Raw genomic sequence first — 19,880 nt, 5'->3', positions numbered from 1 at the left:
TTCGCCCTGCACTCACTCAAAGTTCAGCATTTTTTCAAGAATCAACATTCCTTAGGTTATCGTGCAACTTTGGTCAATTCACAGAGTGCTGAAATGGTGGTTTGGTTAGTTTTGTGCAGCCTTCTAATTGCTTTTGGGATCAAGATTCTTCAGTCTCTTTTTTTTTTTTTTTTCCTCTGGTACTGGGAACCGAACTCACGACCTTGCGCTTGCCAGGCAGGCGCTTTTGCCGCTGAGCTAAATCCCCAGCCCCTCTTCAGTCTCTTTATATAGTCACAGTCATGTTTTCTTTCTCCACAACCCTGTCTGAACCACAGTACCCTTCTCAGAACACCAAGAAACAGAGCTGGCTATGTGTGCCAGCTGTTACTTCCACCGGCTAGCAAGTCTTTGTAGGAATATCGATAATCCATAGAACTTGAACTCTTCCCATTGGAGTATGTCAAGGTTCGGAGTATCTATGTGTTGACTGAACTCACACCCTGGCTCAGGATCACGTTCCCCAATGTTGTATGTCCTTAAGCCTCTGGGGATATTTAAAGTCAGAATTATCATGTTTAGATTTGCTTCTCCAAAAATATAGAATGTATTTCCTTGGGGAAGCAAAATTTTCCTAACTCTCATCATTTGGACTCTGTACTTAAGGAGCTAGTTTTGAGTTCACATCCATCGTAGCTTACAATTGCAGAATAGATCTGAGAACAGGGGAGGACAGAGATAAATTTTCTCATGGAACTGCCCACTGATGGCTGGGGGAAGGGTGGGGAGAATTCTCTTGGACCGAAGATACTACTGTGTGGACTGACAGCATCTAAGCCAAGGCATGGTGAAGACTCTCTCTGCAGAAGGAATGTTTGATTTTCCTTTCTATCTTGAGAAAAACCCCACACATACACTTTCAAACACACAAGTTTTTAGGTGTTTTACTGTGCTCCATAGTGACTTCATTCTGTATTTCCTGGTAATCTTAATAGCTCCCCTGTGAGAGTGAAAAATATGATTAACCTTATTTTACAGATGAGAAATGAAGGTTTCACATGGTTAGGTAACTTTCCCAAGGTCAGAAACCTTGTGAGTGGCACACATGGGATGAATCTTCCTGACACTGAAGGTGAGTCAGAAGAACCCCTCTGAGCTCCCTGGGTGTCCCTGGAAGTCACAGAGTATATGTCAGACTGTACTCATGGACCAGACAAAATGCTAACTTTGCATCTCAACAAGCTTCCACATTGTATGAAGAGGAAGCAAAATTCAATGAACTTTTAAGGTAAAATGTGATTCTTCAAAGAAATACACCACCTTGGGCAGGATGTGGAATGCTGTGCCCTTGAAGTTCTGGAGAAATGTGTTTCCCAGCTCCTGCTGGTGGGTGGCCCTTGGGTAGGGCAGCTGGAGGAGGGGGCAGTTATTTCTCTCTGGTCCCTGGCACTTAGTGGGTGTTGTGAGGTAGTGTGAGGTACTCTCCTCCACCTGGTTTCTAACGGAAGCATGAGGTAAGCAAAGGATTTTTGCCTCAAACCTGGGCACATGGTTGCTGATAACCTGCAAGCTTGTGACCCGAGACAAGGACACCCTCACAGCTGCCAGCCCATTTCAGAACCTGACAGTACCAGGCCAGGCTCAGCATCCCAGTAGCCACAAAACAATTTCCTATCTCATGGCCCAGGAACGGGCCACACGGTAACCAAGGCACAGCGCATCTGTGCAGAACTGTTGAAACAGCAGTGTTCATCCTAACTTGATGAGAATGATGAAACCCAAAATAGGAGCCAGGTGGTATTTGGGCAAGCATTTTGAAGAGTAATTTTGAAACTGGGTGGGATAAGTTCGGTGCTGTGCCAGGCAGGACGCAGGGAACGCACTCCCAAGCAGCCAACTCTAGGCCTGGTGCCAAGCTCCAGTCGCCCAGCGCTGTGGGAAGGACAGTGGCCTGAGGCCCGCGTGCGCCCGTGCACTCTGTGTGCTGCGAGTCTTTGCTGCTGCAGCACTGACCTGTCATCAGCCGCCTTTTCATTGAGAAATCATGATTGTGGGAAAGGCCAGGGAAAGGTTTGTGAGCTGGTGAACATTTTTATGGGCTGAGTGAATTCCCAAGTTCACCCTAGACTCTATGGACGTTAAGCTGTAAAGATTCCTGAGTGTTTCCACATTTACAACCAGAGGGAACATGTTTCAAAATCCAGAGCCCCATACCACAGGCAGGAGGGCAGGGGGGCAGGAGAGCAGGGCAGGGACACACACTGCTGACTCTGGGAGCTGTACCTATGTCACTCCCTTCCTTCTGGGACATTGGGTGCAGGCTGGCTTCTGATACATGGTGGGGAATTGTCTCTTTCAAATGGAAGAAGGGCCGGAAGTGCCAAGTGGAGCTTCTATGTGCTTTTGGGAAAGAATGGATTACAACTAGAAAAATGATCCACTAATCATCTTTTAATTTAGTACTATTGCAAAATATACCTAACAATCCTTACGATCCAATCCATTCTGAAAGATAAAGAATTGTACATAAGGTGAATAGCCCTTATTATAAATGCTTGGGACCAGAAACATTTCTGATTTTGGGGGTTTTCAAGCTTTAGAACATTTGCATAGACCTTGGCAGAATGCATTCTAATCCAAAACTTCAAAATCCAGTATGCTCCAAATCCCAAACTTGATGAGCACCATATTGGCACTCAAAAGCTTTCAGACATTGCATTTCAGATTAGCAGCGTTCCACTTGTATGAAAAAAAATATTCTGCAATTTACGAAAAGATAGGAGGTTTGGACAGAGAAGCTTATTTTAATTACTTGGTAATGTGGGCAGCAAATGGCTGAAGGCCAGGATCACTAGACGCTGAGTTCAGGCAGGAAAAAGAACTGAACATAGAAAGACCAGAAACAAAGCTGGCCCTGGGCTCCCTCCTATGGAAGAAGCAGCCATGCTCTAGTCTGGATTGTTTAAAAACACTGGGAAGCCAATGTTAGCGCGTTTACAACCATACAGAAGAATTTATCATCTGCTTTCCGTGATTGCATCGGGGCAGGAAGACAAAGTAGATCTTCTTCCAAATTCCCTGTATCCCATTCCTGTGGAAGTATCCCAGCTGGATGGGCCCCTTTTCCCATCCCTCAAGTCTCCTCTGTCCTTGGAGACTCAAGGTCTCAGCAGCCTCTAGGATTGTTTCAGTCTCTGGGGGAACTACCAGGCTCCCAGGAGAAGAGAGCCGATCCCAAGGACCCAAAACCTTGAACAAACAAGGTTTATCACCTCCCAAATTAAGTCACCCTCCTTCCCACTCCTACAGAGATCTTGGAAGCCACATATGCCTTCTCTTACTGACTGACTGATTACAGAAAACAGGATTATGTGTGTACAATTTTGTTCCTCTTCTCTTTTTCTATCATGAGAACATTAGTGATACTGACAAGCACAGTCCTAATACAATAGTTCAACTCACCATGCTATGCAGTAGATCAAAAAAATTCAAACTTATTTCTCCTATCAAACTGATGCTTTGTCCTCTCTGATAATCCGCTTCCATCTCCACCCGAGCCTCTGATAACCACCTCTGCTGGTGCATTTCTTTGTTTTACTGCCCACTTGTAAGTGAAGACTTGGGTCTACCAGTACCGCCTTCACCAGTGCGGTGCACACAGCCCCTGAGAAAGCAGCTGTGCAGAGAGACCAGGTCCCCGCAGTCCTGATGCTGATGCAAGCAGCTGCGTGAACTGTTGGGGCTGCTGACCTGGCAGGTTCCCCAATTAGGAAATGAGCAACACAACCTGCAGGAAGTGATAGCACAGCCATCTGTATGATTACTCAGGAGAGGCTGTTTCTGAGCTGAAGACAAAGGCTGAAGCCCTCACTGCACTCAAACACAGCTTAGTGGACATGGGGTGGGGGAGTAAAAGGCAGAGGGATGGGGTGCTGAGTAGATGTCCCATGGCCACATATGAGAAGTCCCTGGGAAGCAAGTAGTTGGAAGAGCCACTGATGGTGTCTGTCTTAAGCTCCTCAACCTCAGGCCAGCAAACTTCTGTAAGGCATCAGAGTAGATATTTTAGGCTTTTTATGGTCTCTGCTTTACAACCCTTTGAAAATATCAAAGCTATCCCTAGCTCAAGGGCCTGTCAATACAGGCGCAGGGTGTAGTCCAGCTGTGTAGAAATCTTTAACAGGCAGCATACAGCTGCGTGTCCCCTCTGAGAGGAAAGGAGGAGACAGGAGGAGGCGAGGCCCTGTTGATACACACCTCGGAGGAAGAGAGTTCCTGGAAAGGCACAAACCTGGGAGGATGCCCTGCATTCCCCTGGCTGACACCTGAGCCACCATAGACTGTCAAGACTCACGCAGAGATCTGCCCCATCCTACTGTGCTTCGGGTCAGCAAGCTTGCACTATATACTGATGATTTTGTGAGGAGATAGCCCATGTTATGTAATTTTTTTAAAAAAACCATAGTTTTTAAAAGGTAAAGAATTGCTGAGCATGGTGGTGCATGCCTCTAATCCCAGCACCTGGGGTCTGAGGCAGGAGGATCGCTGCAGGTTCGAGACCAGCCTGGGCTGCATAGTAAATTCAAGGTCATCCTGAACTGCATAGTGAGACCCTGTAAAAAAAAAGAAAACAAAACAAAATAAAACAGAAAAAGGGTTGGGTATACGGCTTAGTGTGAAGTCCCTGGGTTCAATCCTCAGTGCTGCAAAAAAGTAGGTAAAGAATGATTCCAAGAGATTGTCTCCCTAAAACGCTTAGAACACTCATGGGGAAAAGATTTGGTAAACTCTTCCTAGAAACCATTTCTGAAATAAAAAGGAAAGTACAGGAAGTAATAATAGTTCGATGAACTAACACTTACTACTAGACTAGCACTATTTTAACATATTACATACATTAATGTGTATAATCCTCACAGTTACCCCGTGTAGTAGGTACTATTTTTATCCTATTTTACAGAGGAGAAAACTGAGGAACAGAAAGATGAAGACACGTGCTCAAATTACACAGCTGAGAAGTGGCTGAGCTGGGCATTGAATTGGGGTGTTTTGGCTCCAGAGCTTCTCTAAGACTTGGGTAAAATGAGCTGAATGAAAGCCCAGTTCCTTAGCTCCCCATCAGTTCTCCCAGTCTGATTAGTAGACGCCATCGCAGAGGTTGGGGGAGGGGTGGCGCAGTGGGGGTGGGGGACTGGGCCTCCGGCAAAGCCAGGCTAACCAGGCAGCATCTTGAGGGTGGTTGTTGATCGGAGCAGATTTCAAGGCAAAGGCAAAGCAGGTTCATCTCTGGTACCTGTGTCAGTAAAGCACGGCCCGGAGAAAAGCTGCCTATGACCTCCCACTCACAGTCAGAGTCCTCACCATGGCCCACACCAATCACTTCTAAGGATCAGGCCTGATGTCCCCCGTGAGCAGGGTGACTTCTTCTGAGGGTTGGTAGCTTAAGAAGTTTTGCTTTTCTCCTGAACAAATGAATCTTATGTACACACCTCTTCCAGGGAAACTCTTCTCTGGGGGTTGAGTGAATTCCTTGGTCAGCAAGCATCCTTATTTTTTTCCTTCTCCTCCTCCCTCTCCTCTTCCCTTCCTCCTCTCCCTCCTTCCTCTTTCTCCATTCCCGCCCCTTTTCTTCCTCCTCCTCCCCTTCCTCCTCCTTCTAGTACTGAGGCTTGAACTCAAGGGCTTCACACTAAAGTACAACTCCAGTTCTCTTTTTTGTTTGTTTCTCTTTTGAGACAGGGTCCTGCTAAATCGCTAAAGTGCCCAGGCTGAGTTCAAACGTGGGCTCCTTCTGCCTCCCAGAGTACTGAATTACAAACCTGCACCGCCACACCCAGCTGAGCTTCATTACCTTGAATTGGTTGCCACCACTGCTCTTACGTCTTCATCCAACCAAGCATTCAGGATGAGCACCTGTTGTGAAGTCGTCCAGAAGGGTTTTTCTCCGTATGATAAATGACATGTGATCATTTATTTAGCGCCTACCAACACTTTTCCTCTAAATTAAAAAGCAAATCACATGTCATCTCCTTCCAAAGGAGCAGAAGTTTCTTTTCCATTCCCTTTTAAAATTATCATCATTCTTACAGTAATTTGGATCTAAAAGGCATATCATACTCCTGTCAAATTTAAATAACAAAAGTGTTTAAGGTGATTTTTCCACCACGTGATTCCAGTCACAATATTAAGCGTTATGTTTCATTCATGTCTCTTCAACCTCTCCCCTGCCCTGTACAATTAATATATGGACCCGGCTTTTCTTTTAATAAAACTTGGATCTGTTGTGGTTCACATCTAGATATCCCCCCAACACTTCATTCACTCAGCAGCTAGATAAAGATGCACAAGTACACTTACCAAGGATAAACATGAGGACTAAAGTTGTAAAATTCATTTACTATGGCTTTTTGTTAAACAAGTAGATTTTAGCTGCTCCTGTGACACAAAAAATAACAATTTAGGATGACAGAGTGTTAATTTACTTTAGTATAGAAGATGTTATATGTGTCCCACAACATGTTATAAACCTCAAATATACACAAAGTACAGTTTAGTTTTAAAAACACAAGGAAAAAAAAACGGTCCTGAGATATCCAGGATATCTAATGATGAATGACATATGTGTGGGCCAATTATTATAATGTGAAAAATTCACATTACAGAATAAAAATAGCCCTTAATTTAAAAAAAAAAAAAAGGTATGCTGTTTGAGAAAATCAAAAGGCACAGAAAAGTAACATAAAATTAGAAGCTGGGGGCTGGGGAGTTAGCTCAGCGGCACAGCACCTGCCCGACAAGTGCAAGGTCGTGAGTTTGATCCCTGGTACCAGAAAACTGCACCCCCCCAAAAAAGAATGAAATTAGAAGCTGGGCATGGTAGTGCAGACCTATAATCCCAAAACTCTGGGAGGCTGAGGCAGGAGAAGGATCATAAGTTAGAGTTTGAGAACTTGTGGAAAAAACCAAAAAACCAAAAACAAAACAAAAACACCAAACCAAACCAAACAAACAGAATGTTGAGGAAGTAGCTCAGTGTGACGGCTTTGAGTTCAGTTCCCAGTACTGAAACAAAACAAAACTGCAAAATGATCAAGAGATATGAAACTTTCCTTTAGAAAAGAAAAAAATTAGAAACTAAAGTTGTTGTTTTTTTAACAATTAGATTTTAAAATGGACACATGCACAGAGAGAAATGGTGCTTCTCCAAAGATACATGAAAACTTACCTAATATACTGAGTGTATTAATAATTATAATATACATTTTATTATATATTCTATTACTTATATATTTTACTGAATTATATATTATACCTGTATTTTACTGCTGCAATTAATTATGCTACCTACCACCATAATTAAAATAGCAAATGGCCAATGGATCAACAACACACGATAGAGCACAGACTAGAAGTTCAGATGTATATGGAAACTTACTGTTTGGTGAAGCTGACATTCAATCCATGGGAAGGATGGGGATTTTGCTTACACAACTTGCTGTTGTGACTGGTGGAAAGGGTTAAAGGTTTAGAAGGACAGTCTGGGGGCTGGGTGACCTGGAAGCCCAGCCGGGGGCCAACCATGGTACAAGTCTGTTTCCAGAGGACAGGGACCAGAGACATTGCTGGTCAGGAGCAACACTTAGGAAACCCCTGGCCACGAGCATCCGTCACTGCAGCTCTCCAGCCACCTGTGCATCCCACAGGGCCTGGGAGGTGGCTGTGCTGAGTTCCTGCTAAAGTATGAGCTTTGGAGGGGTGTGGCTGCCTGGAACTCCAGGTGATGTCAGCAGCTGCTTGGTTTACTTTCTCAGCTCAGCAGTTGCCTGCAGAATGTATGCAGGAAGACTTAAGCTTAGGACCATAGCACAGACCCGCACGGCTTGGGTGGGACTCTTCAGCTGGGAGGCTGTGTTTCTTCTGGACCACATATGGTATCACATGTGGCATCTGTGGCACAATTACCTTTGTTTTAATACAGCTTTGGCTGCGGATTCAGTTAAGTTCTTACACTTGTATTAGGTAACAGGTTAAAAAATCTATAAGGTTGATTCATTTTTCTGTGACCTCCATGTTTTAACAAGATCCATCCAGTCCTACCGGGGTCCTTCAGCTTTGGATTAAACATTCCGGTGCGACTGTGCCGCAGTGCCTTGCTCCTGTTTCCTAGCCAGTCTCGATTCTCTGATGCTTTTGCCTGTTGACTGTCATTAGTTAGCCCTGTTTTCTTATTCTTTGGCATGAGGGGTCCCCCTAAAATGCCGGCTGCTCAGTGGTGGTCTGCAATGGGTTCCTGGTGGATACTGGGCAAATGGTAGGGAGAGACAGTGAGAAGCCAGGATATGAAGAGTAAGTGCCCTTCCTGTTCACTTTCGTTCTCTCCAGGTTGCTCTAGGTGTGACGATGAGCCACAGCTATCACAGTGTATCATTAAATCTAAAATTGTAGCAGCCACACTCAGCAAAACATCTCTCTGCTCCCAAATTAGCCTCTCACTGCTGAGCATGACTAAGCTGAAAATTGCCTCCCGGGCTTGTAAACCACTCTGCCTACCTCCGTTTCCAAAATGCACCCTGCTGTAACACAAACCGATGACAAAGATGTTAAAGAGAGACAATTTGTTCAGAGAAAATAAAGATACATTTAATAGACTTAATCTCCTTTCCCACTCCTGCATTAGATACCGTTTCTGTGGGTTCTCTTCCAGTTTCCTTTTTCACTTTCATCCCTGTTTTGGGACTGAAGCAGTGGCGGAAGACAGGGATTCTGCACATCAGTGGCCCAGCAAGCAGTGCTTTGATGGGTAATTAAGAAGTGGTGACGTCCTAGCTGAGACTGGGCTGGAAAGGAAGCTGGAGCAGCTCCGGTCACACAGCAGACATTTACTGGATTCTGCTCTGGCCAGGCCTTTGGGGACCTATCTGGCATGCACTCAGAGACCATTGTAATTGATACACAATTCCCTGTGGATGTTTGGTGAACTGAGAACAGACCAGCAGGCACAAAGCAAAGAACCCAACCGTGGAGCTGTCCCAGGCACACCCAGCCCAGCTCTTCCGGGGCCCTGCCTATCTGGCCGTGACCAACTTGCATAAATCTCTCACTCCATTGTTCGTTGCTTTATGGTCTTTTATATGGCTTGCCAACACAATTTGGTAGCTATAATTTCTTAATATTTGGTCTCAAGGTGAAGGCTATAAATCAGTCTCCCTCAACCTGCCTTCTTCTAGTAAATCTCAGCCTTTGGCTTGAAGAATTTCCTTCTGAGCCTTGGAAGGTGTCACTTCTCCTTACACAAACAAGGGAAGCTGCTGCTTCGCCATCTTCCTGGAGGCCTAATTCTTACTCCTCAGGCATGGTTTTCCTGATCACCTTTATTGTCTTCCTGAATTTCTTACCGCAGTTCTTTTAGTTTCCATCTTTGCTGTATGGATTTTCTTTGTTCACCCATTCCAATAGTTTCTGCTTGCTTGTGCAGATCACACCACCAATGCGTTCTTAACCCTTCTCTTCCCACCCTTCTCGGTCAGTTGGTGTTCTCTTTGCCCAGGGTCTTCCTCACCTCCTTTCACTTGAGACATCATCTGCTCTCTCCTGGGCTCAGCAGGACCCCTGAGCGTCCCTACTATAAAAACATGAGCCTCTCCAGCTGCCATCAGTGTCCTTTTGTTGCATTAGAATTCTTTGAAATATCCATCCTTCCACGAAGACTTTGAGGAATACACCTCTCCCCAAGGCACTTGAGGTTGTGAGGTCTCTGGGTAGAGGTCCTGGTCTCATGTGCGACAGATCCAGCTGTCTCATGTGTGGAAGCCAAGGCCTCATGGCTTCAGTACCCACTATCCCTGGAACTTCCTTTCCAAGGTGCTGTTACGTCTGAAAGACTTCAGTGGAAATGCATGTTGTGTACAGCACCAGGTACAAAGACTTAGCAAAAGGCACAGGGACTGTAAGTATTAATAATTAAAACTATTTTTTTCTTTTCCAGGTCTGGGGATATGGCGTGATTATGGGCAGTGGTCTGGGTTCAGTGTCAATCACTAAATGGCTAAAATAAATTCTTCTCTCTGTAATATTTAACACTGGATTCTTCAGTAATGGGGAAGGACTGAAATGCGAGTGAGCAGTCATGTGGAAAAGAAAAGCCTCTGAAGTCCCTCTGTGCTCGGCCTTGCAGCAACTCTGCCTGACCATGTGACGTGCTCCTTGTGAATGGGGGACGGCTCTGGGGGCCTGGAGTGACAGGGAGGCGACGGAGTGATGCGGCCTGCAGAGAGGTCTGTCTCTCACACACACACACACACACACACACACACACACACACACACACACACACACACACTCTCTCTCTCCAGAAGCAGGGAGATAGAAACTTTGTCCTTTCCATAAAATAACACTGTTTCCCAAGGAGGACCTCAGGGGATATTTGAGAGGGACAGAATGACCAGTGGGAAGCACAGTAGATGGGCTACAAATGCCATGGGAGCAACATTCTCTACAGGGAAGTCTTAAGTACAGTCTGAAAGTGATCTGGAAGTTGATCAAGGAGGAGCTGGGTGGTGAACCGAGTCTTGTAAGGCAGGAGAGGAAAAACAGATGAAGTTGAGAAAATGTGCTTCTTAAGGTGAGTAGAGTTAAAGACACCCGGGCACCTGTTTAAAAGGCAAGCTCCCAGGCCCTGCCCTGTGGATTGAAGGAGAAGGTGTGAAGTCATCCCAGAAATCAAAAGTTCACTAAATCTCAGGATCCAGTGTTGAGATGGCTTTCAATCTGCCTGCATCACTAAACCACAGAGGTCAGCTTCAGCTGACTTGTTTTAGTCGAAATACTTGAATTAGAGCAAGATATGTAAATTTGAGTATCTCCGGGGATCTAGGCTGGTACAGGCAAGGAGAGAAATTGATGGAATAAAAGTCAAATGGAAAACTGTACCTTCCAATTCCTAATGAGACAGTGGCCAATAGTCCCTGCAATTCTTGCCCTGCAGGAATATGTGCTTTGGTCCCTGAGTTTTCTATTTCCAATAGAAGGCTGACCTCTGGCTCCTCATATTGCTAAATGGTAGATTAAAATGCCATAAGCATCAAATGATTCCATGAGCTGGCAAGGTCAAAGGGGAAAATAAAAACTTAAGTATTTATATTTGAATGATAGACTAAAATTATATTTTGTCTGGTAGCCAAAAAAAAAAAAAAAAAAAAAAAAAAAAAAAAAAAAACACCCAGAAATCTTTGCAGCAAAGAAGGGGTGTGAAGCAAAGAAGATTGAGGGGGCTGTTATAAACCCTCGGGACAGATCAGAGAAGGGGTTGTAGGAAGGAGGTCCCAGGAGGGTTTTCCATTTGTGCAATGGGGAATGAGAAGAGAGGAAGAAGTAATTCAGGAAGCAGGAACTTATAAGATCTGATTGGCCTTAGAAAGAAGCGGGAACAAGGAATCCTCCATGTCCTTCCATGCGTAAATATATACTACCCCAAACACCCTTTCCTTTTAAGATGCACATATGTCTTGGCTTGATTCATTTCACAGAAATCATAATTTCGGTTGTATTTGGACTAACGCCTGCTTAATAATTTAGAAAAAAAATCACTTTTTTAGGGGAAGAAAAAGCAAAGACAAAATGTTTTATAGTATCTATAATAAATGCAAAGAAATTAATACAAACAAAACTTGGCTTTAGCAAACTGTACATTACATAAATATCTTTTTTATACTATAACATTCAACTTCTTTTTCACATAAAGCTTTCCTTAATTTTATTTATTACATCTAGTCTTTCTTTATATCTTTAAAAAAAAGTGCCTTTTAGATTTACAGCTTGTGCTTCTAAAGCGAAGGTTAGAACATCATGCCCAAAAGGAGACAAAAAAAAAAGTACAAAGAAAGTTGCTATATAAGCTCTTAAAAATTGTATATTACAAGGTTCTAAAATCTCTTCAGCACTGATTGGTTGATAGATTGTATTACACTAACATGGCGCACGGGAGGACTGCTTCTTGGGTGGATGGAGCAGCACCGTGGGAAAGCTGCCCCGACCGTCCACTCAAGTCCTTGGCTATGTGTCGATGGGCCAAAGACCCAGAATTCACAAGTCCAGGGTAACTTTGGGTGTCCTTACCCACTCTCTTTAGGCTCAGACTCTCAAACAAAATTTCTTTCAGACCTTCTGTTAGTCCTTCTCCTCTCTCTGTGTTTCATCCACGTCAGAAACAGTGACTTGCATTCCGGGATATAGAGGAGAGAGAAAGCTGCCTCACCAAGGGCTTCTGCCTCTTTTAAGATGCACATATGTCTTGGCTTGATTCATTTCACAGAAATCATAATTTCTGCCTCTTTGATCATTTGGGGCTGCTTCTGGGCCCCTGCTCCTCATGCTACCAGCACTTTGGCAGATGGCATCTGCTTGGTTCAGAGTGGAGGAGGACCATTTGTGTATCTGAGCATGGGGTGGAATGATCGGGCAAAGTTGTTGGAGAGAGCACAACTGTAGTCTTCTTCCGACATCGGCACAAGGCAGGCGAGCCCGATGAGAAGCAGCAGGAGAAGCTGAAGGGGGAGAGCTGCCCGGAGGACTCGGTATAGGAAGGCTCGGCCCGACCGAGCCGGTCGCAGCTCAGAAGGGGAGGAATCGGAGCCACCTTTTGTGGACCTGAGAAAATAAGTGACAAAAATAACTCAAGTAATTCAAATACTGATGAGATGTTGCTTTTTGCTTCTGTACCTTCCTGGAAGCCAAAGGGCCATGCAAAACACAACCAAACTTGGCAGTGAGCTTCCGGTCTTCTTCAGTATGACCAAGTCACCCCACCCCTCAACCAAAGAAAGAGCTGTTGGAAACAGCACTGATAGAAAAATACATCTAGCCAGTCAGCCGAAGGTGAGCAATTGGCCTCAAAGTCCACTCTTTCTTCCCTTAATTTGCTATAACCTTTTCCATCAACAAACGTAACTGATCTGCACATTTCACTAGCATAAAATTAATCAGTTCTAGGCTAATTAAAATGTAGATGCTCGATGCAGTTCATTTTAAAGACTATCAGGAACACTGTTGGGCAAAATGTGTTGTCAGAATTCTACCAAGCATCCTGTCTAGCATCCTGGATATGCCCAAATCCATGCAGCAAGGATAGAAACAGCCCTAGTCATTTTGCACAGACCCACGAGAGCTTACTTAATCTTAGCTCATACCCTGGTTTCATGTTGCACTGGGCCAGCGTCTGACCCTGACATTAGTGGACTCCAAAGCTGTATAAGCAAGAACAGCAAAGGAGTCCATCTACAGAACACTTGGTGGATGGAGATTCTAGGCTGGCCCTGTCACTCACTAATCTGTGGTTTTGGGAAACTAACACTACTTGTCTGAAGAGGAAAGACTGTCACCTTGAAGGTTCCTTCTAGACTCAAAATTCCCAATTTTCCTACCTCACTTTTATTGTTCTTTTAAGCTGTACATTAGAGATTAAAGAAACTGTCAGTATTCATAAGAAAGGCCTGAGAAATATTGAAAATTGAAGTAGGTTCTGTGATGGGTGCTAGTGATTTCTTTTGGAAAGAGCCATTAGCTTTTTTTTTTGAAAAAGATGAAGACAGAAACCTTACTCACAAGTGGTAATAGACCTGCATAACATTACATAAGTAAAAAGAATAGCTATACCGAGGGGACACATTCCTGCACACCTGGTATGAATTTCTTAATGGTTTTAATGTCTTCATGTCACTAGGGGAAAGGACACGGAATGTGAGATATGGGGAAAATATGATCATATAAAAACTATACTGATAACTCTATAGGTTTGGTTCCTGAGAAAACTCTAGTGTTTGTATCTGCCTTATTAGCTATTAATTGCTGAAGACAGGTTACTCTGGTATCAGTGGGGGGCTGTAGTGTAGTTGCTGAGAAAATATAATCCCCTTTTAAAGGGAAAAAGAGGGCCTATTTAAAACTCTTTCATTAAACCTTCAAGAAACAAGACAAATCAGTTCTCCAGAAGGCTCAGCCCCATACTACATGGTGCTTCTAGCACAGTTGTTGGAGTGTAAAGAAAAAGCAAAAACAAAATCACTGCCCTTAAATTAGAACCATAGTGCTTTACCTGAGGTCCACACCAGTGTAATCTTGAACAACTCACTTCAGTTCTATGTGCCAACTTCCTTACTGACCTCTTCAAATTAGGCAAGATGGTCCTCTGACTTCTCAGTCTCACCTTTTACATGATTTCTGACTTAAAGTAATTTGTCCATGTAAACAGTCTCACAAGAGGGGTCCCAAAGATTCAGTCACCACCTAGTGGCCAAATTGCTTAACTGCCCTAGTGCTAAGCCCAGTGAATTATTCCTAATGAGCTGAATGGGGGATGTATATTTTGTGGAAATATGATGAACTGTAAAAGAGATACATTGTACCTTGCTAATGGAAGGGGAAAACAGAAACTTCTCCAGTTATTTAATTATAAAATATTCATGTTGAGATGGGGCCTTCGAGCAATCTAATCCACCTCCTAATTTTGTAGCTAAGTAGCTAAGGACAGTTAACATTTATTCTTCAGATTGCTAGGCAACGCTCTCAGCATTTATCTTGGGTTCTCTCATTTAATCCCCACAACAGACCTCTGAGCTGTGTGCTTATTAGCTTCACTTCATACAAGATGAAAAAGAGGCTCCGAGAATCAAGGAACTGGCTCCGGTTTCCCTGCCTAGCAAGTGGTAGATATAAAATTTCAACCCTGGGACTTTAGCGATTAGAATATGGGATTTATTGAGAGCTAAATGATTTGCCTCAAATCCCACAAATAGAGGAAGAGTTCTATCTACAACTCAGACCTCCAAAAATCCTGATGGCACACCATACTTGACCTTCCCATGATCTTCTGGTTGGTGATACGAATGAGATGCCATGCTGGTCATACTGATGTCATAGGTATTTTACATGTAGGAACAAAGAAGAGAATACGTGCATCCTTAAATATTGGAAGTGGCTTTCTTGTGTCTAAAATAAATGCCTCCAGCCATAAAGCCTTGCAGTATCACAATGATCATCAATTCATTGTGTCAGACACGAGGACATCTTGTTTTCAGGCCATCACAGTCATGGGAACTGCATTAATCTCTCTGGCCTTCTGTTTTATTTGCAAAGAAGAAGGATGCCTTAAGATCCTAAAATCATTTTTGCTTTCACAGTTTATGATTCAATGATTTGCTTCAATGAAATGAGATGGGTGGGATAGGCTACCTACAAACTGTAGACTGAGGTTTTCTTTAGTATATCCTTCCCTGGAAGTGAAAATACGCCTTGGTAAGCAACACTCACCACCTGTCTCTGGATGGGTTGTTACAGAATGACAGAAGAGAGCTCCACATTTCCTCGCACCAAATATCTGACTCATTTTCATCAGGGGACACTGAAAGACTTCAGTGAGGGGAAGATGCACACATATAAGTGACGGTGTAATCCAAAGGAGCCAGATAACCCCGCTCTGTCAATTATTAGCCTCTCTGAGAAATTAGGTCAAAGATCAAGATCAAAACAAAGGCTGCGCACCGACTAGTTCTTTTCTCAGAACTGGAGAGGTCATCATCTTTTGGAATAGGGATTCACATGTTACAGAGTCTTCTGAAGGACATGGCACATTTAACAGCATCAGAGCATTCTTTATTAAAATTTAATTGGCGCATGGTTTCTGCTGCTGAAGAATGCCAAGCTAGGAAGAAGTAATGGGCTGAGATAGGGACGGAGAGAACACACAGTACTTGGTGAATGTTCACGCAGTTGACTGCTCTTGAAAATCTCCAGTCTTCCTACTGAAACAAACACTCACCCACTGGAGTAAGTACCAGAGTTGCAGCAGGCCCAGATTTGCCTCTTCTTCGAGATGACTCTGTTCCAGGAAGTTAATGATCTCAGAGTAAAATGGTGCTTTTAATATTTATCTGTTGAATTAAAGTCACCTGTTGCAAGGGTCTTGGGAAATTCAACAGGGGAAGAACAAAGGCAACATGCTGACTAGTTCCTGGTCATTCTCCAGTGGCCACAAATACGTGCCAATTCAGAATGTGTGCGGTTTCTCAAGGAACTTCATCAATGGAGATATCGTAGGTATCCAGAAACACACACACAAATATTTCCTTATTTTTCTCATTCCTCTAACTCTTTCAAATTTCCAGGCAAATAATTGCCCAGATGTGTTGCCCAGGAGTGTCACTGTCCCAAATTATAAACTCAGGGTGTGGATGTAACAACGCACCATGCAAAAGAAACACATATGGCAAAGACATGGGAGAAGTCTGAAACACACAGGGCGTGACTCACTTTGAAATTCTACAGATTCAAGGAAAACATGAGTCAATTCTGCGCATACGTCATTTAAAACCAAACTTGCAAAGCATTTGGTTACTTGTTAGCCAACACTGGCAGTATAGTAGCAGTATTGTTCAAAAATTTATTGTTCAAAAGTAATTTAGGCTGCCTAAGATCTTGTTGTCTGCTCTCGTGGTCTTTGAAAGGCCAGTGTTCCCTGGATATGCGGCTCAGAAGACAAGTTTCTAGGATCAGTTTAGGACTCGAGTCTTCTCCTATTCCAAATCAAACATGCTGGCTGGCACTACACTACCTCAGGAAGCCTGTGGTCCTGGCTTGAGCTCACCCCCCATTTACAGCTCTTCCTCAGTAGAGTGGTGTAGTTAACAAGGTAGAGCTCACCCGAACTCTTGCCTTTAATCTCCAGTGTTCTTTTCTACAAACAGGAATATAGCCGGCTCGGAGGAGGGTAAACTAGGTAACATATACACAGTACTTTGCACGGTGCTGGGAATGTATGGAGCACTAAGTAGTGACCTGTCATTATTAACTATATAATTATACTAGGGGTGTGCTGACTTCTGTCCTCAGGGGTTGGCTGGTTTCAACCTCTTTTGTAAGGAAGTGTTCCTGTTTTAAGAATAATGTTTTCAAAAATGTGGCAAATTTCCTAAACTGCCTGACTTAACTCCCCAGGAACACTGGGAAGGCCTTCCTCGAAACAGCAAGAGGGACTTGTTGGAGCCTTCCCCCACTGCTGCTCCCAGGGCAGGTGGGCAGCTTGCCTTCCAGGGGAAACCGCTCTGCGCCCAGGCTCTTTGAATGCTTGGAATAAACATATCCCTAGGAAGAGTCTGACACAAAAGATTTGAAAATAAATTCCGTAAGACACTGAGCAGCATTTACAGGAGTCTTTAGTATGCATGGGAAAAGCCCACTGACTGGCTTAAATATATTTGACTGCTGCAAATGGATTTTAAAATGAGGCCTTTGCTCCCTCCTTCAGTCTTTGAGCCAGATGGTTCAGCCCTTCTCATCCCATCTTAGTTTTCTGTGCAGAAGCTGCCAAAGGCTAACGGTGTCCAGGGCAATTCCGCATCTTATAATTCTCAGCTTCAGAACTACGTTATCCTTCATTCTATCGAGACTACAGAGCAGTTATTCCTTTGTCTTGTTGACAACTGGAGTGAATTTTTCCATTTTTCAACTTCAAGTCATTTACAGTCAAGTTTTGAAGAATTCTTGGTGGCAGGATTAGAAAATTTTAAGCCAAACATAGGAAAAAAAGAACCATAAGCACCGCTTTGAACGCATGCTTCTAAAATAGGTCTAATCACAAATAAAAAAATAATATGAATTACTATGAATATGTAGGTAGACTTTCTTCAATTTCTTACAGTTTTAGGAAGTTGTGGGAAGCACACTGTCATCGAGTTAGGGAGTCTCTGGATTCTGACACATTACAAAACTTTTAATGAAAGAAAGCAGATTATACTAATTTGGTAGGGCTCAGGCCTAAGCATAATAAATGTTTTCTAACTTTTGTCTTCCATCCATATGGAACTTTATAATTAAATAATGACATAGAATTGCCAACATCAAATCAAACTGAAGTATGTAATAGGATAGTTTATTACTATTATCTGATTTTTTTTTTTTTTTTTTTTTTTTCTTTTTGAGGCAGGGTCTCACTATGCAGTTCAGGCTGGCCTTGAGCTCACTTTGTAGCCCAGGCTGGTCTTAAACTTTCAACGATCCTCCTGCCTCAGCCTCCTGAGTGCTGGGATTGAAGGTGTGCACCACTACACTTAGCTCATTAATATCTGACTTTAAACAACAGAAAATACATAAGTATGCTCTCCCGTTGAACCAGTACCCTACCTTTTCCAACTTAGCCTCTTTCCTTTCTCAGAAAAAAAAAGTCTGTCTAGAATGTTCTCATCACTGTTGTCTGAGGGCAACACTCTGAATTCTAGTGCTTTTGCAGTAACCTTTCAGATTTGCTGGGCCAGTGCAAGATCAAACACAAGCTGTCTCAAGTCACAATGTAAAGGGACTCGGTGACAGCTCGGAGAGTGACTGAAGTGCATTCTCCTCCCAAGAGCTTTGGCATTTTATTGTCAGAGGTGAGCACACCCAACCCAAGGTGCTGAGGAGTTATGAAGCCCAAGAATGTTCCGCCACACCTGTTGTCAAGGTGTTTGATGCAGTTTTCCATTCAGGTAAAAATGACTTCTATCCCATCCCCTCCTGAGCAGAGAAGTGAGCATTGTGCGGAACACTCAGAAAGATGTTAATCGACAGTGCTGGACAGAGCAGAGCTGAAGGCGCCTTGTGGATTCACAGTGAGGAGAGGGCTGGCCCAGCGGCAAAGCCCTGTTAGGAAGCACGTGGAAGCACTTGTTGCCCACATAAACGATGCCTTTAAGATTTTCAGAGGACCTGTGTGCTGGCTTCAGATAATTGGGGAAGCAGATAGGTGCAATCTGGGAATGGAGAGGTGATGGCTACTGGTACTGCTTAACAGCATAATGGCTTGTCCTGCTCTCAGCACCAGCACTTATGTTAACCAAAGACTTGTTCTCTGATTTCCTCAAAGAATACTACGGAGACAGTCTTCGTCTCTGCTCGCAGCACACCACAATTTGGGAGTTACAAGAGGGATTCTACAACACAGTGACTTGTCTATAGTAACCAACTGTCTTTTCTTTTCTTTCTTTCTTTTTTTTTTTTTTTGTGCTGGCATTTGAACCCAGGACCTTGTGCATGCCAGGCAAGAGCTCTACCAGTGAGCCACATCCGCAGCCCCCCGGTTGTCTTTTCTTTAGGGGTTAAGAAGACTACAGAGCAGCCACAGATGTCCATCATTATCTCCCAAAGTCCCTGGAAGTTTTCCCTCAATATTTCATTATCGCTATTCTGTTATGGACAGGAAAAAAAAAAAAAAAAAACTTATAAAATTATCTTCAAACCAAAAGGAAAGGAAAAAAAATCCATAGTAAATGGAGGCTTAAAATCAGAAAGCATATCAAAATACGTTCTGCATTACTTCAGCTGAGTGGGAATTACTCAATAGAATAGTCAGTCCCTTCAGCACACAGCTGGGAAACTAAAACCATTACTCAGGGTTGTTTACAGTTCTACATTTCCTCATCCCCGCCCTCCTTCCAGGAATTTAGAGTTCTGCTCAGCAGTGGTAAGTTTCCAGAGAGTCAGATATTTTCACAGTGAACTGCTTGGGATTGGAATGAAAAACCAGCTTCAAGGGCCGTATTGTTCATTTTAAAATAAAACTTTTCTGGGGAAACACGAATTGACTAGTGGAAGGGCAAAGGAGCACAGACGCCACAGCAACAACAGAGAAGGCAAAGCACCGCTAACTGCAGAAATGAGGGGTCTCGGAGGTGAGGTGCGGAGCACAGAGCGCAGCTGGGAGGAGGCCCTCTGGCGGTCACTGGGCGGGGCATGGACTGCTCTCGGGGCGGAGTGAAAGGGCTTGCTGAGTGTGAGGAAGGTGAGTGGCTGAGTGTGCAGGCTGAAGAGGAATTTTAGGGCAAGCAGAAGAGAGAAGGTGCTTATCAAATTTAAATGAAGAACAACCAATTAGGACT

General features: G+C 43.7%; 1 protein-coding gene and 1 long non-coding RNA gene across 4 annotated transcripts in view; both read right to left on the bottom strand.

The window, feature by feature from the left end:
- Positions 1-5,816: 5,816 nt before the first annotated feature.
- On the bottom strand, positions 5,817-10,284 carry LOC106149190. Its single transcript, XR_001235187.1, has 3 exons — positions 7,415-10,284; positions 6,337-6,414; positions 5,817-5,977 (listed from the first exon to the last, which is right to left on the bottom strand). It is a non-coding gene; the product is annotated as an uncharacterized LOC106149190 (long non-coding RNA).
- A 1,300-nt stretch (positions 10,285-11,584) lies between these two features.
- Positions 11,585-19,880, bottom strand: part of Syne1 (spectrin repeat containing, nuclear envelope 1) — a gene marked incomplete in the record, with an annotated part of 442,886 nt that continues 434,590 nt past the window's right edge. For all 3 annotated transcript variants that reach the window (XM_013517312.1, XM_013517313.1, XM_013517314.1), the window contains 1 exon segment: positions 11,585-12,624. In XM_013517312.1, coding sequence (XP_013372766.1) covers positions 12,384-12,624 — 241 coding nt within the window.

Source organism: Chinchilla lanigera, unplaced genomic scaffold (genome assembly GCF_000276665.1).
Source record: "Chinchilla lanigera isolate Chin_1 unplaced genomic scaffold, ChiLan1.0 scaffold00038, whole genome shotgun sequence".
Lineage (NCBI taxonomy): Eukaryota > Metazoa > Chordata > Mammalia > Rodentia > Chinchillidae > Chinchilla > Chinchilla lanigera.
Note: the sequence above shows the minus strand (reverse complement) of the source record. Positions and strands in the feature narration are given on the sequence as shown.